The 17,756-nt window shown below is 39.1% G+C and overlaps 1 protein-coding gene across 2 annotated transcripts; it reads right to left on the reverse strand.

Moving 5' to 3' along the window:
• Positions 1-203: 203 nt before the first annotated feature.
• On the reverse strand, positions 204-17,395 carry LOC136457241 (protein MOR1-like). 2 transcript variants are annotated; one of them, XM_066457306.1, is made up of 53 exons: positions 17,046-17,395; positions 16,787-16,892; positions 16,576-16,699; positions 15,766-15,845; positions 15,511-15,688; positions 15,366-15,430; positions 14,492-14,574; positions 14,314-14,399; positions 14,111-14,224; positions 13,744-13,863; positions 13,513-13,615; positions 12,945-13,081; positions 12,795-12,860; positions 12,581-12,695; positions 12,450-12,490; positions 12,046-12,117; positions 11,849-11,950; positions 11,159-11,264; positions 10,755-10,867; positions 10,587-10,674; positions 9,327-9,427; positions 8,999-9,106; positions 8,817-8,922; positions 8,652-8,731; positions 8,416-8,565; positions 8,247-8,322; positions 8,037-8,161; positions 7,692-7,952; positions 7,530-7,604; positions 7,360-7,441; positions 6,994-7,115; positions 6,828-6,920; positions 6,678-6,755; positions 5,127-5,222; positions 4,923-5,024; positions 4,716-4,817; positions 4,451-4,633; positions 4,259-4,370; positions 3,848-3,924; positions 3,666-3,745; positions 3,508-3,573; positions 3,293-3,416; positions 3,037-3,156; positions 2,893-2,970; positions 2,655-2,813; positions 2,427-2,585; positions 2,215-2,312; positions 1,983-2,139; positions 1,780-1,896; positions 1,577-1,672; positions 1,217-1,288; positions 900-1,125; positions 204-795 (listed from the first exon to the last, which is right to left on the reverse strand). In XM_066457306.1, the coding sequence occupies exons 1-53, from the start codon at positions 17,206-17,208 to the stop codon at positions 554-556; spliced, it is 5,985 nt and encodes a 1,994-aa protein (XP_066313403.1). In that variant the 5' UTR covers positions 17,209-17,395; the 3' UTR covers positions 204-553. The 2 variants fall into 2 exon arrangements, with proteins under 2 accessions (XP_066313403.1, XP_066313401.1); XM_066457304.1 differs by having other exon boundaries at positions 204-798.
• Positions 17,396-17,756: the final 361 nt, after the last annotated feature.

The following is a 17,756-nucleotide window of genomic DNA, read 5'->3' on the forward strand; positions in this document are numbered from 1 at the left end:
ATAGATATTTTTTAGAATAAAATATAGATATTATTAAATATTGATCAAAGTTGGAAAATAGTTGACTTGAAACACAATGGGCTTTCTTTTACAGTTGGATGGTATCTCAAATAAAACAAAAGAAAGGGTGTCAAACTTTTTTTTCCAATCCATAAACCATTTCATAATCCAAACACTCCCATAATTTTTCCACCACACCAACGAAACCAAACGAATATGCATACTGAAAACCGTATATTTCACAACATTTGCAGTTAATTTAGAATGAAAAATTCTATTGCTGTACACCACAGGAAAACCAATACAGTACGGCAAAATGTGTCAACACTAATTAGCCCTTCATGGAGTAGCTACAAGGAAAACATCTGGCTAGCTCTTATCTAAAACTGCACCCAAAGGCTCTGAAAGAATGGCTTGACCTGGCACAGGGGTTACGAAATGTCGGCCCCGTGTCATGTAGTTCTTCCGACATTCAAATACCTATCTACAAACAACAGCATCACTATGCCTCAAATTTACAATGAATTACAATGGTTGGTATTTCTCTTCGTATCTATAGTGATTCCATAGACCCACTCTTTAGCCTCTCCATTCGTGCTTGCAGCCCAGATAGAGCTCGCTCATCCATGGGTGGAATATTGCTTTGTTGTTGGGGTTCACCGTCCAATCGTGTTCCCCCATGCAGCATATTACTTCCGTTCATACTTGCCAATGGCCGGGCCTGAGCTCCGTCAAAATGACCTATAGCTGCAGCTTGAATGCTTTTCATCCTTTCCCTAAGAGCATCCAATGTCCCTGCTGGTAAAGAAATAATGATTCCAATAATCAGATGACATAAACATTGATAGCATATATAATTATGCATGCAATTGCATTGAGGCAATGTAGGATGGGGGGACCTGAGGTCTGGTATCTATCAGTCTGTTGGTCGGTAGTGTCACCTTGACCTCTGAAGGGTTGTGTCTCACCACTGGCATTATCTTCGTTATAATCTGTTTTGCTACCAATTGATTTTGTGTGAACAGGGGATGGTGCAAACTTTGGAGAGGGTATTGCTGCTATTGGGGGCGGTGTGGATAATGGAAGACTAGAGGGCGTTCTTCCAGCTGCTGCATTCTTCTCCACCTGCATTGTAAACGATGTAATTAAATTCAATCGTACCTCAAACGACATTAACATAGCAAGCTCAAACCCCTCCATGACTGAGGTTTCAAACCTGAGCTAGCCCATCTCTGATATAGGTTCTAAATGCTTCACTAGCATTCTGAAGCTGAGCAAATATATCAACCTGAGAAAATGATGGCAGATCAGATTACGAACAGAAATATGGAAGCTGAATGCTCAATAGAAGATACACTTTCAAAGGAAATATGCACAGCACATTATTAAAATCCTCAATGTAGACTAAACCAGTTCACAAATAGTTCCCCAAGGAATAAGCAGTGCTAATGTGGAAGTACACTAATATTCTCTGTGGTCATGTCAACTAAATGACTAATCCATCAGGCCTCAGCTTGACAAGTAACATGCCAGATATTTTACATGCCATTGGATAATACAACACTAGTAATAATACCTTTGGGTAGAGCTGAGTTATCCGATACAGTTCATAAAGGCCAATAGTACATGTTTGCTTGTCACCAATTTTCTTGAAGACAGCAGCAAGCTCTTGCTGTTCATAGCCACAAAAGAGGAAAAAAAACATGTGAAATCACTGCCTTAATCTTAAGCATTTGCGTCACAAGCAAGCACGACTAAAAAAAGAGAAGACAGTTGCACCTTCAATTGCGCGTCAGCTGAGTGACTAGATGGATTTGGATTGTTCGACGCAGCATCACCCCAGTGAGTTTGACCCATAGGTCCTGATGGCGTCAGCATTCTAGCAGCTGCAAGGGTCTACAACGACCAAACAATGTTGCTTAGCAAGAAAAAAAAGGTTGCACGAATAAGCTTGTTGGTAACGGTGGTTTAGCAAGTTCTACCTGGAGATTAAGATCAATGTATGCTAGAATTATTGGCTGCGGTTCAGCATCTATAGGAACCATTGAAAGGTGACCCTTTATTGCTGTCCCCCGAAGCTTCACAAGTTCATGCAATACGGTTTTGACCATTCTTAATGGCTTATCATCAGCACCAGCCCTACAGATTATACAGAATATCTATTTAAACCAAAATTCAAGAAAATACTTAAAGAGCTATCCAAGGGAGGCAGACCTTCTCCGTATTTCTTCCATTCCCAGTTCTTGTAAATAAATGTGGATGCTCTGAAGAATTCGATCGAGGTCAACTTCATATATTGTACTCTGAAGAACCTGGAAGATGGAATGCAGAGTGTCAGAAGTACTGTAAAGTTAAAATTCAGGAAAGCATCAGGTGCAATGTCATGAAGAGATTCAGGAACAGGTGTCAAGCAGATAACAATGTACCTTTGTCAACTTAATTAAACATTTGACAACTAAGTCCGAAAACTTCTGATTTTTTACAGCAAGAGACTCTGCTGGTGTAGGCGATGGCCATCTTGAAGGATCCAAAGGCCTCAGCGAATTAATTAGCACAACAAACGAGGATGTTCTCTCAGCATTATCCTGTTTCAAACAGGGCCATTAAAGAAAGCACAGGTAGAGCAAAGGAGCATGAAATAGAAATTTACGTACCAGGATTTTAAGCATTAAAACATTAAGTGCTTTGAGTAATTGGCTGCCATCATCCATAAGAGGAACCCTTTCATCTAAAAGCCAAAGAAGTAACTCCGTAATAAGGTTGTCAAGGGTACCCTCCTTCACAGCATGAGCAAGACGTTTGATCTGAAATGTCTGTTAAAATAGCCCAAGATTTCAGATAAACAAAATCTGCCATAAAGAAGGAAAAGGGCCAAACACAAACATGTCAAACCTGCATGAGTGTGTTTAAAACATATTTGCAAGACCTTGAAGAGGCCCCAGATAAGCTAAAATTGAAGGTTTTTGGAACCTGCAAGATCCATGATCAAAATAAGACTTAAGAAAACAGAACACAAATAACACAACAAATACTAACCATAACAGCCAAGCATGACACTAATCTGTCAGCTTCCTTAATAAGATCTTCAAGCACCGTGCTTTCAGGGTCAGCTGCCTGCGTTAGCTCATGGCATATAACTTTCATACCTTCCACGGACTGCAGAAAACTAAAAGCATATATCAGAGTGAATGTAAAATCTTGATATGTAGAAATATAATATAAAAAATAAAGAACACAGCCTCAAGGAGATGGGATAGGTGGGAGAACTATGGGAAGTGATAGACAGCATGACCTGCTCAGGCAAACCCAATGCAACTATCTCGAGAGCTTCACGCCAGTCCGCAGGACCAGTTGCAGCTGGAATCTGCCTAGGTACCATGTGCCTATCCATATGAGCATCCGCATATCCGAAGTCCCTATTGATAGTCAAGCATTGGCAGGTAGCGTTATGTAATGGTATATAAGAACATACAAAGAGCACAATAAGACAACTGGAGCCTGGAGCACCTTGAGATCATTGATCCTGTCACTGAACGGGAGACTACTTCTCCGCTTTGTTCTGCTATATCAGACCTACATCCACGAAATGAAAGTCCGGACAATTAAAAAAACAGCCATCACATTAGGAATAAATAAATGGCAAGATTCAGAGACAAAGAACAAACCCATTCTCCCTAACTGAACGCCTCAAAGCTGCTCGAGCATCACCAGGCCTTCCTTCTCTCCTTTTATCCATTTCCCTTGCCTAGCATACCATCAGGCAGAATATAGTACATTCTTAGTCGTAAAGCGATTGCAGTACCTTTTTGTAAAATATTATCATATGTTTGATTATATAGAAACAAACCTTCCATTTAAACCTATCATCAAGCATGCTTCTTTGGGCATCTGAGAGTTTTCCAACATATCGCCATACATCATCCCCTGTTTTGTCAAACAAAGTATACTATGAGGCTCATGCAAATCAATTCAATAGTATAAAATATTGCAAAAGGAGACATCCTGCTAAATTGAGTATATGCAATAATTTATTTCTTCTGCAAATAAACAAGCACAAATGTCAAATAAATCAAATAAACTGTTCAAGACAATTGACATGGAAAATATTCGATTTTTTGGTAGACTGGGCATATGGAAAGGCTCAAATGTTGAGAGTATGAGAACCAGCTAAAGGGTTTGATTGATTATACACCAAAAGAAGCTACAAATGTAAATGAAATATCATCTGCTCAAAGGGAAGAAAAGGGTGGGTGCATACCAAGGTTCTTGTAGGCTGTTGCAAGCGTATTAAGGGCAGCTTTCCTAATCTCACCATCACGCTCTGCTGTCAGTGCTGCGACAGATGGCAAGTTTTTCATCAACCCACCAACCTGCATGACAAAAGCAAGTATCTCCTATAAGTAAAGCAAGACCACCTAACTGGCAAATGGGTGAAGATAGCAATTCAGACCTCAGTCCCATGATGGTCAATGAAGTATCCAATAATATCAACACATTCTATCCTTGTCCGATTATTCTTGGAGCGGAGCCCCTCAAGAACATAAGGAAGTAGTTTGGGAAGAGAATAAATGTTGACCATTTGCTTTATCAGCTCCCCCATTTTTTCCCTGACTTTTTCAATGTTATGACCAGACTGCAGAACAACAGTAATTTGGTCATGATTGTAATATGAAATATGATAACACATCCAATATGCACTTTTGTACTAATCATACCTTCTCTATGAGGCAAGGAAGAAAAATTGCAGCTTCAGCTTCTGTCAACATGTAAGACTGGTCTTTTAGAATATCAAAAAGCTCAGGAAGAAAGTCAAGGACCTACAAGTGAAAGTAGTACACAGTACAGGAAACAAATTAGTTATTGTGCCGCAACAAAAGGAAATAAGGCCAGCATGATTCTTGACAAGAGTGCTATGCATTCACCTTCAACAAACATGTTGTGTTAGATTCACAAAAGCGTAAGACAAACCACCTTAATAGTATGTCAAGAAGTTCAATCACTTCTTTCCCACTCGAAGGAAGTGCCTGCACAGTTGCAACAGCATCAAAACAAGAAAATTCATAGGAACAAACTATGTTAAATTACTCTAATAAAGAGATTAAGTAATATTGTGATCAACTTCCAACCTTTTGTAGCAATTCAATACCATCTATTTGCCTCTTAAAGTCTGAGTTCCATAATCGCAAGCTTACATCTTCTCGGAAATGCTTAAACAAATCAATCTGCACATAAATGTTATTCCAAGGAAATTAGCTGATATGTTCACACAGTAGTAACTCAAATACTAGATCAGGCAAAAGGAAGGTAGACACTATATCCAAACACACTAAAGATCAGATATGCTTAAGCAAATCAATCTGCACATAAAATGTTATTCCAAGGAGATTAGCTGATATGTTCACATAGTAGTAAACTACATCAGGCTAAAGGAAGGCAGACTATCAGCAGAAGCAGATTTCTGAGACACTATGAATTCACAACCAGCAACAACCAACATTAACTTAGAGAAAAGTGAAGATGTTTCACTCGAATTATTACAAGTGTCCAAACAAAGAAACCAGCCAGTAAGACGGTAACCTCTCTTGCGTCATTTCTCAGTAATCATCGGTCACTTGTAACTTCTCTAGAGACTGGTTCTTTTATTGGGGACCCACATACAAATATGACTATTATAAACCCACTATATTTCATCCTCTGTTTTAATATCAAGTTCATCTACACCAATTTAACATATCTACCTGGTGAACATCCAACTTTTTAAGGATTACATATTTGAATTCAAATATTTGAAGCTATAAAAAATCTGGGTATTGATCATTTGTAATACCAGTCAGACAAAGGATTCTCTTTTCATTCTAAGGGTCCAATCATTGCAACACCATCGTTTAATACCACATATCCAGGCTATAGGTCTTTGCTTTGTATTAATGTAAATGTAGGGCATACCCAGTGTAGAGAGCTCCCGCTCTGTGTGGGGTCTGGGGAAGGGTGTTAGTGGCAAGCCTTACCCTCGCCTGTGCAATGCGAGGAGACCGCGACTCGAACCCAGGACCTTCCGGTCACAAGCGGTAAGACTCTACCGCTTGCACCAGGCCCGCCCTTCATTTTAATGTAAATGTAAACTGATTAAAAAGTTCAGATTTCCGCTTCTAGTTACATAACTTCATAGCACCTACTACCATGAATTTTGATCGAGTTGTGTCCGACTGTAACCATAGGATTTTGCATGCAAGCACAAAAGTATAACATCCATTGTAACAGCTTAGTTCTAACTGTTATCATTGAGGGCAACACCATCGTTTAATACCACATATCCAGGTTATAGATCTTTGCTTTGTATTAATGTAAATGTAAACTGATTAAAAAGTTCAGATTTCCACTTCTAGTTACATAACTTCATAGCACCTACCTATCATGAATTTTGATCGAGTTGTGCCCGACTGTAACCATAGGATTTTGCATGCAAGCACGAAAGTATAACATCCGTTGTAACAGCTTAGTTCTCATTGTTATCATTGAGGGCATTTGATATATCAAAATACGAGTACTTATACAAAAATGGCGAGGAAAAATACCAGTATAAAAGCACTCAGCTGGAAGATTCTAAGGAATATAACAGGATGCAAATGTAACAACTAACAATCTTAAAGCAGTTCCCGTTTATGCAATATACAAACCTTAAGTTCATCAATCTGCTCTCGACGCGGTTCTTCAAACTTGAATTTTCTTACCAAAACACGCCTCTCCCGCTCTTCCTGATCAATAGGTAAACTTATATGAGACCTGTGCATAATACAGGGATGTTGCAGGGCCTGATGATTGCTCACCTTGTTTGAGTCCTTTATGTTAAATAATGCCTGGGATTGTGCAGGGTCTTGAGTAGAAACCATAGTAACAGATGCTCTAGCTGGAAGTCCTCTCTGATAGTGTAGTAGTTAGAAAATAGGTATCAATAGCATTATCCACAAAGACAAAGAAAGATGCAACACATACTTGGGACACAGGTTTGCCCACATTAGAACCACGATCATTAGGACCATGCTTATTGTTCTTCAAACCTGCTTTTGATGGCAAACTCATGCTTGTCGTCACCATCTTAACAGATTCAGAAAATCCTGATGAAATAAGCAACAATAGTAAGCCAAGAACAAAAATTTCAACAAGTACGTGAAAACAAATACTCCCTCCATTCCAAATTATAAAATGCTTTGGCTTTTTTAGATACATTGCTTTTATTATGTATCTAGACATAGTGTATATCAAAGTGCATAGCAAAAGTTATGTATCTACAAAACCCAAAACGTATTATAATTTAGAATGAATGGAGTACGTTACAATACACAATCTGTAAGACACCACCTTCATGTACAGTAGACAGTTTCAGCCTTTCTGATACAATGGCCAAAGTAGGTGATGGCAAATCTTTCAAGTTCCTTCCAACCTACACCAAACAATAAATTCAGTTGTAGGGAGAATGCTGCAGCATTAAATGGAAAGATGAATGAATGGAATACGCGGATGAAACATACCACTTCTTGGCCACAGATCCTGAGAATTTCATTCATAAAGGATTCAGCAGCTTTGCGGACTTCAGAAGATTTATCCTTTTCAAAAGAAGGGTATAGCCATTGAACAACAACATTGCTATAAATCAAACAAAAAACAATAAAAAAATCAGTTTAGACAAATACCATCAAAGAAGATGCAGATGGCTTCAACAAAGGCAAAGCCTCAGATGGATCACCCATTTTTGAAACATGCTTAGACAACCAATCAAAGAGATCTTTTCGCCCTTCTGAACCAGTTTTCTGATCACCCAAAGACACTATAATATATGGAACCATCTTGTCAAGTTGGGCTGCAGCAACCCACGAATCTAGAGCAGTCAAAGTGCATTCTCGCATATGCTTCTTATTGTCACCAAGACACTTCAGCACATCTGCCAAAACACCCTTCGTAACAAACAAACAGTCGTCAGTTATTGTAGTGACCAAAATAAACATGCAGAAGTAGAGAAATCATGCTTAGTTCCAAACCTTGCTTGACTTTTCAACAGAAGGTCCCATAGCAGATGCAAGGCTACCAATAGTGGACAAGGTTGCCATTACTAAATTTTTGTTGCTGTCATAAAGACGGCCTCTAAGCGCACTGAACAGGTCAGCTGCAGTGATAAGATGGCCAAGACAATTTACTACAAGTTAAATGAATACATTCATAGTCGTTTGAGATGAATATAATCAGTAGACCTGTTCCTGTAGACTGGATACGTTTATTAGCCTCCTCCACAATTTTGGTGACCGAGTCCATGGACTCCAGTCGTACCTGTGAATTCACATATAAGCATAATATCAAATATCACAAATAAAACCAAAGAAACTTACAGAATAAATCAAATAATTTAAAAGAGGCCAGTACCTTCCAGTCCGGACTGCCCAGATTTTTTAGTAAAGTAGGTGTAATCTTAGCACTAATGTCTTCCCGTGGCAGCCCATCAGACGAGCCGGCAGATGCGGAAGATGCAGTATCCAGAACTCGAACTGTTCTCTTCGGAGCAGCAGCAGCACCCTAATAGTTGAACCAAACTGATGTCGGTGAAAATCAAAGTCACAATAAGTAAGCATTTTCCAAACAGTGACTCTAACACAGCATACCTCAAAAGGATTTTTCTCATATTCAGTATCCAGGGCACTTAGAAGTGCTGGTTTAACATCACTTAAAAAGCCTTTAATATCTGCAGGATGGTTTATTTCAAGAACATGATCTGGCAACTATCATATCATAACATATTAAAAAATATAAGAGGACAAGAAGATGACCTGGGCCCACAAACTTATGTAGCATCCCAATTAGTTTTATAGTAGCATTTCTTGTTACAGCAGTACTAGACTGAAGACCGATGTCTTTGCAAAAATCAATCATGTCCTGGAACAACAAAGACAGATAAGAACAAGTGTGGCAACACAGTAAGTATAGAGCAAACAAGCATAGGAGAGTGCACCTTTAGCTTTAAATTGGAGATCCCAAAGTCTTCCACAGCAGAGACCATCCAAAGAATACCCTCACTAAGGACCTTGGGATTCTTGTGCTCCTTCATTATTTTGTAAAGCTACAAAATAATTACAAGTAATTATAGCAGTTGTCAAACATCATATAAGTAGTGTGCATCTAAAGCACAGAATAATATTGAAAAGATGTTCGACAGTGCATACACTGAATTTATTGAAGACCAGCATATAAGTATATAACATCACCTAATTGGGTTAATTAAACAAATGTGGAGGACCTTTGGAACAAAATAATAATAATAGTGCAACAGTATCTCTTACCCTGTCAAACACAAATCCAGGACCCACTACCTCACAAAACGCAGTGAGACATTTCATTGCAAAGGTCCGTGTTTTTATATCAGCAACCCTTTCACTTACGCCTGAGAAAATAGCAAATCAGGTGTTAACAAATTTACTAAAATCAATATAGCACATGACCAAGAATTGAACAGGAAACATTTCAAATATGTTTAAAAACGGTAAAGTATGACCAATAAATAAATAACAATAGGTTATATGCAACCAAATGAAATGCATCTTGTATGTTCAGCAGACAACACTAGAACATCCAAAATTAGATGTGAAAATAAGCACAAAAACAAGCTAGACAGAAACAGGGTACCAAGATGAAGCTCCAAGTTACATTATTTATGAATAAACTGTTGCGGAAAATGGCATGGATCCCTCTTATAGCACATCAGAGACAAGTTCCTAAACTAAGGCCCACAGGCAAGTATATTAAACTCAAAATCCATAAATAGAATTTTCTCTTCTGTATCCAAGAAAAAAAAAACTGAAGAAGCCCCATCAGCGGATTGATAGTCATTGGTTTAGAAATAAAGATTTCTTGAAATTAAATTATTCAGAAGTTTGTTGAAATTAAATAAAAAAAACTATGAGACCTAAGTTCCAAAGCCTATCCTAAATTCCAAACCTTGCTTGACTTTTCAACAGAAGAGATTACTGAAGGGATAGTTATTCGAAGATTGAACAAGTTCATAAAGAAGAGTATTAACATTTGGGAAGTCAAAGAAGTATAAAATACATTTCATAGTGGATCTAATTATGCTCATTTGACACTGTATAAATATTATTCTTCATTTCTATAATAATGGTCAAACTTAGGATAGTTTAGGATAAGCACAGAAATCTTTATATTTTGGGACAGATTAAGTAGAACATTATGCCTAATTTAAGTAGGCAGCTGAAGGGAACCTATAAAGTGAATCTAAACATTCATAAACAAATTCTTAAGCCCGGACCCTGGGTGTAAGTCAATAGCCTGTGCTTATGAGCCCATCAACCAAACTAAGGCAGGAAAATAACTTAGGTTCAACCAGCAGTCTAGAACCCAGTTTCTGTGAGCATAACTATTTATAGTTACTGTCACCAAAGCTCAGAAAATCGTGGTTTTAATCTGTCGACAAGTTTGCTAACATTAGGTGGGTAATTTGACGAAAGTAAACTCAATCTTATTTTTGGGTGCAAGATATACATATTACATAGAAAAAGTACATGGAGAAGTAGAGGGGCCCATACCAAGAAGGCATAGAACCACACATCGCTTTGGAAATTTGTTTACAGTTGAGGCAATATAGGTGATGACCTCTATAACTTGTTGTTGTACCTGTTTCATTTAAATGGCATTACTTCCGTAGCAAAGGGATATTTCACTCAACAAAAAAATAGTTACTAAACAGTAAGAACCTGAACATTCTTTTCGCTCCATCCAGGCACAGCACACAACAAACGAATCAGAAGTTCAGTGGACTTGTCAAGTTCCGTAAGACTTTCCACCTCTTGTTTGAGTATGCCAATAGCTGCCACACAGAGTAATGTTATATTCTCACTGTAGATGTTTCTTCTTTCTTAAAGCTTCACAGCAGAAAATAGGAGCGACATTTAGCATACAAATAAAACTGTCACAATAAGATTGCTTCCTGTTTTGTGGTCTCAACCAAGTGTGAGAATTATGAGTTATTCTAATAAGCTGATGAAAACAATTGCCAGGCACAGAACAGTACAAAGAAAACAAGCGATTCAAGTTAATTCTTTGAAACCAAACAAATAGACAATAACTACAGGATAGACAACACAGGGATATCGGCAACCTTCAAGGCGCTCTTTCCAGACAGAGCTCTTTAGCTGGGAAATTGTCTCAGCTTTCACAACAGACCTTAACCTCTCTTCTATTTCCTCCAAACTCATTTCTGCCGGCTGCAAAAGATCAAACCAATAAATATCATACATGAGTTGTATGTACTATCAGTACTAATGATTTTTATCTAGTATCCACTACTTGAGAAGAAGAAAAAAAAATCCAACACCAATTAGTCCTTTAAACATCTAGATGACGTAAAAGGGGAATAAAAGTTCATCTAAATCCATTGTTTTAGTATCTTTGGGCCAAAATAAACTACTCTACTGTCTAAAACATTTGATGTTCTCTACTCTATTACAATATTCAAATACTTGTCCTGCAACTTCTAGACATCTTCAGACAGCAATTTCCAGTCTTGCCCTTCCGTAATTTGCAAATTTAACTAACTTTTTTCTCATGCACGAACACTTTGAGTGTAAGATGGTCGCTTTATCTAGCTCCTTAGTAGTACCCAACTCTAAAACAACAAACATTGTGAATACGAGTATTCATAAGGACTATAAAATTTTCCAGAAAAAGGAAATGATAAAATGGAAGTCCTAAACTAACAAACAATGCTTCTTTAGTAAAGGCACAGTCACGCACATCACAAAGGCCTTATAAGAACAAGGAAATGGTGTGATTCCAACAAACAAATCACCTCAACGTCTTCAATCTCAGGAGCAGCTGATGTCTTCTGTGATCCACCATCTGTCTTTTTTGCTGCAGTGGATTTTGATGGTCCAGATTTCTTGGTAGCAGCCTGGAAACAAGGAAAACAATACCCACATAAGAACATGGTGCACAAATTCAAATAATAGAAACTTACACATCAAATATGCATCTAAAAAGACTAACCGCTGCCTGGACAGGCTTCTTTCCACTAAGCATGCTTGCGGCAGATCTCTTCATTGACATGCTATCTGCAACCTGTAAGATACAGAATAATCTTACTTGGGTTGTCAAACATTTGATCAACAGAACTGGTCACAAATAAACACTGTTCTGATAAACAAAGTTGATATAACTAGTAATCGTTAAGCTTTTGAAAGCACTGTCCCATTTTCTAGTTTTTTACTCAGCGACAACATGAAAGATTTTTTTTAAGCCATAACTAACAAAACCCAATCACAAATGGTGAATTTTCTAACAAGAATTCCTCAACACAGCACAAGAACTGTAAATAGGCACTTGGGAGAGGAAGGCTGACAGGTTGCAAACATCATCATATAAAATTGAAATTAGAAGATCAATGAACATACCCCGCGAGCAGATGTGGCTGCTCCTGATGTTGTGATTGGAGCTGGAAAAGTGCGGTTTGTACAGAAATTAGTCCAAAACAGAGACATTTGGTCCATTTAAATACAAGTAAAACTACAAAAGCAAATCTAACCTGTCCCTGAACTCAAAACAGTGTCACTGGAAGAACCTATCATATCTGATAACTTCTTTTTCCTCACATCATCTAATTTCTCCAGGGATCGTTCCAATGGTTTCATACCAACCATCTATAGAGAGCAAGAGTAACAAAAAAAATCCAGGCTTTAAACCTACATTTTGATACATGTAATGAAATGAAGAGAAATGCAAGCTCTCAAGAAGGAAACCTTGGCTATAGCAGTTAAAACAGAAAAAGAAGCATCTCGTACTTCTGGAGTACCATCATTCAAGCACTACATATTGAAAAACAGATCAGCACAAATACAAAACAGAACTAAAAACAGAGACGTCGCTAGAAGTATCAAGTGGTTAGTCACCTCCATGCAGATAGGAACATATTCCTTGTGCAACTTCAGTACAGTTGCTTTATTGCTTGTTTCAATGCAAATTGCAACCCAGGTCAGCGTTGAGGAACGAACAAGGGGCACCTTGTTTTTTACAGCCACCCGAACATCTGCATTATCAAAAGACAGCATTTTCTTGCTCAGATTTTGATCAAAGCTGAAAGGTTCATGTCTTGAGATTCAACAAGAATTGTAAATACTTTTTTTTCTGGCCAACCTTTGGTAGCTTTCCCTTAATTACTTATTAAGTTACAAAAGGTCAGCATCTAAAAGTTATCAGTCATCGAATATTTCAAACTAATTCGGATTTAATCTTGCTTTGAAAAGGTTTTGGGAACTTAAATGCGCAATTCTCAGGTTCAGGGAACAAACTGTACAAATTTATTGGGACCTATGGTGCATTTTAGTGAAAGGAACGTGGTTACACAATAATATGCTTTAGAGGAAATCAAAATATGTTTCAGACCAAAAAGCAACCACAACAATGAAAATAATGCTACAGACAAACATGTGCAATAAAGATTGCTAGAAAATTACAAACCTTCAATCACATCAATAAGTGTAAAGCAGCCAGACTTGTGCATTGCTTGAAGTGTTTGATTTAGTGCTTCTGCCATTGTCGGCTTTTTTTCTTTCAATTTTTCCTGTTGAATAGAATCAAGACAAACAGAAATATGCAAGTTTCAATGGGCATCAAAGTCCACACAGTAAAGCAACAAAAGGATTTAATAGCAAGTTTCAGTTATTCAGGAAAAAGGATCGTTGTTCTTACAAGTAAAACCGGAAGGAGCATCCGTGCATTTCCAGAAAAATGGGCTCTTAAACCTCTAGCTAAATTCCCTATTGCCTGAGTAGCTTCCACCGCAACAGCCAAATTAACATCTGTGATGAGCTGCAGTACCAAAAACTACCATAAGAATCCAAAAAAGCAAATATTGAATACCTCAACACATAACACTCAAGATTAGATAAAAGTGCTAATTTCCAAGCCAAATGATCCCACAACTAATTATAAGACTTCAAAAAAGAAAATAATACAAACACCCAAAGGGTGGTAGCTGAATATTTGAACAACTAACATATCACAAGGATCTAGAAGATCATGCAATACAGGCGAAAAACAATCTCAGAGACTTGACCTTCTTTAGTGTCCGGCAAATTTCATGAAAATCACCATGAGCAATTTTTTTTGCCGAAGCAAGCTTGGTTAACTCTGCCACAGCATCCCTTCTCTCCGACCATTTAGTTGCTTTCTGGCATCAGACATCAAAAACCAATATAATAACAACTTTTCATATGATAGTGTGACCAATAGAGTGTGCATTCAACACAGATCACATACCACACCGTCCCAGAATCCAGACTTTTCTAGTGGGGTTAAAATGTCTACAGGATCAACAAGGTCATATTCATCGATCTCCACAGGGGCTGCAAAGTAGAATTGTGCAAGTATTCCCATCATTAGTTTGAACAAACTATCAACAGCAATATCCATATAAATAATCCACAGAAGAACGCACCATCTGCCGCTGCCTCTTCAGAAGTGTTAGCCCCACTTGTCTCTGGCACAGCCTCCTCCTCAAGTTCCTTTTCTTGTTCGGATCTGGAACACAGTGCCAAATCACCACTTTCAATGCATCATGAAACAAGTCAAAGAAAGATCATATTCATAGCAAGCTGTATGCTTCGTTAACATTATGTACATTGTACAGGTGATTTCAAACAGATCTATAGCAGTTCAACAGTACAATCTACACATTCCTTATGACCCACAAATTGCATAAATACATAGCAGTTCAACAGTACAATCTACATTGACCCACAAATTGCATAAATACAAAAGAAGCTAATGCAGCATTAACACATTTGTTAGGGCCCAAAAACTAACACAGTTTGTTCAGTCCAAAAATAATATCAGGAACAAGTTTAAACAAGTTGTGTGTGTTCCACAAAATCTGCCCACTACATCCTATAAGACACAAATTCAATGGCTAAATCAATGAACTGAAAATTCCTCATAGAGGTCTAAGTAATCCAAGCCTATGTACTCCCTTAAGGTTGTTTATTAGTATTTTGGTTAAAATACACAGATGGCAGTGAAACAATGTGATATATCATAAATGAGATGCAAAAATTACATAAATTACCATCACGTAACAAAATGGAGTATCAACACATAATCCACAGGCTATCTACCGACTCTCAAGGCAAGCAAATAATTATTCAAATATAAATATAAATAGTACTACAGTTAAACTTCAGCTGGCGTTTCAAATGGTTGTGTAGAATCACAGTCCTACAATCTGAACCATGAATAGGCCATAAGTGTTTTCATCTAATTGATTAATTACAACAAAAGGAAGAATTGTTTTTAAAAGGTGAAAATAGAAACACCTTATTTTTCGAGTTGGCTTAGCAAGTCCGGACACGTTTGCCAATTCTGCTTCCAACTCCTTTTTCTGTAAACACGACGAATATTGGTTATATTATTGAGTGATAGAACACGATTACACATGTTAAACTTTTAAGAATAACGCACCATGGTATCTCTCATCTTCTCGAATAAAATAGACTTTACAGGGTCTTTGCCAATCCACCGACAAAGCTCTAGTGTCAAACCCTTAGAAGAAGCCCGGACATTCTGGTCTGGATGGTCAAACAGCTCAGGAAGCATCTTCAGAATCTTTTTGGGTGGCACTACCTTAGTTCCAAATTCGCTAGCAGAGGAAAGATGTTGGTAAGAGTTGACAAGAACTTGCCAAATCAGGGAGCAAAGAACCAGCTAGGAACATACCTGAGTGCTTGAAACATCACATCAATAGCAGGTACAACTGCTTTAGCCACTTTGTTCTTCACGGCCTTCTCCATAGATTCCTGACAGCACAACAATATGTAGTTTCTTGAGCAAGTTACCATGCTATACATAGTTATAAGAAGGAACATGGAATTAAACAGACGTGCAATTATGCGTTTTTGGTTAGCAAACAAAACAAAACATGAACAGTGGCTGTTTCATAAGACTTGTGGGGGAAGAGGTTGCTTACAGATGATGTAACACAGATACTCAAAATGGTAACAAACTGGGAATTAAAGAAAATGTTTATCGTCACCATAAATCAAATGCACAAATGTTTTTAACGAGAGCAATTAGTTGTCTCGCTCAGAAAGACCACCAGGTAGTAGCTAAACCCTTTTTAATGGTAGCAATCAATATGTTGCATGCTTTTACTGTTACATGATACCCATGAGCACAGTGAATCCTGAATGGCAAACAAGAGAAATGACTTTCATGCTTGTCACATTTATTCATAAGGAGTGCCTAGAAATTGATAATGTGAACAACTATTTGCTAATTGAAAATGTAAATCATCTGGCGGGAGGAATGCAGCACATAATCCTATGTCATGGGCTTAGCATTTGTAACAGTATTGATAGTTGGTGTATTAGACAATGCCAAACTGTCAATAATACCTGCAACTACATGGAACATTTCACCACATGTTGCGAAAACCAAGTGAACAAAAAAGAACTAGTATTATGTATGCACATGCATTTCACCAACAGCTCACAGCCATAACAGTTAGGGGATTGATGATCAACTTACAAGGAAGACCTCTGCTGCCTCCAGTTCCACCCATAGGAGGAATGCAGCCTGAGCTTTCTCGACAGTCTTTGGTCGACCAGTGAGGCACTTGGCCACGATTGCATCACAAACCTCCTTTGCGTATCTGAGAGAAGCCAACTCCATAAATCGTTGAAGATGATAAATAATCAGAAGCATAAAGGGGAATGACCTGGCAGCTGAAGGCACACACCTTGATGCATCGGCGTCAGCAGCTCGCTGGAACGCGAGAAGGGCGTCGAGCGCCTTCTCCTGTACCGGCGCATTGGAATCTGCAACCGTCTTCTTAAACAACGGCCCTAACCACCGGAGTAGAACAGAAAACGCTGGACTTCAGATCTTGCACCCAAAAAGTGATTTAAAATCCGCAAACGGAACCGCACTAATCGAGCTTAGCGCAGATCCGAGGGCGAAATGGGGCGGATCGGGAGGCGTAGGGGAGGGTATCTCACCGAACTCGCGGAGGCGGGCGTCCTTAGGGTCGGTGATGGAGTCGCATAGGGCGGCGAGGTCGATGTTTGCGTCATTCCTCACCTTCCAGTTCTTATGCTGCAGCCGCTCGTCCCACGGCAATTTCTTCGCCTCCTTGAGGAGCTTCTCGTCCTCCGTCGACATGGCCGGCTCCTGCCGCCGCCGCGGGGCCGGCTCCGCCGAACGAACGGCACTATAGCCTCACGTGTTCTACAGCGGCCGCCTAGGGTTTCGAATTCGGGTGGCGGCGTTCGTCGGTCGTTTGGATCGGAGGGAGTGGAGAGAGAGAGCGCGCGGGGGGAGGGAGAACGAGGGGAGATAAAAAGGCAAAAATATATTTCCGGAGGTGAGAAATGGTAACGAAATATGGAGTGAGTTTGGAGTCGCGTCGGGAGCGGAGCGGGACCGGACCGGCTCCGGCGGTAGGTTCCCCGTCGGGGTCGGGGACTACGCGTTACCCAATACCCATACAGTCAATTTCTGGTAGGCCATTCTATGGGGTCCACGCGCCCCTGCGCGGGCTATTGGATAGTTTGGTGGTAAGCACCCGTTCGCAACGGAGGGAATGGGACGGCAACTGTATCGTTGCCTGGTTCATTTACGTGAAAGAAAAGTACTCGCTGATTCGTGTGAATAATATTTATGTGAGGGGGCTGATTAGCCCGCTCAGCCAACCGGCCCCAGCCGATCAC

The sequence above is a fragment of the Miscanthus floridulus genome, chromosome 6 (assembly GCF_019320115.1).
Source record: "Miscanthus floridulus cultivar M001 chromosome 6, ASM1932011v1, whole genome shotgun sequence".
NCBI classification, from domain to species: Eukaryota; Viridiplantae; Streptophyta; class Magnoliopsida; order Poales; family Poaceae; genus Miscanthus; species Miscanthus floridulus.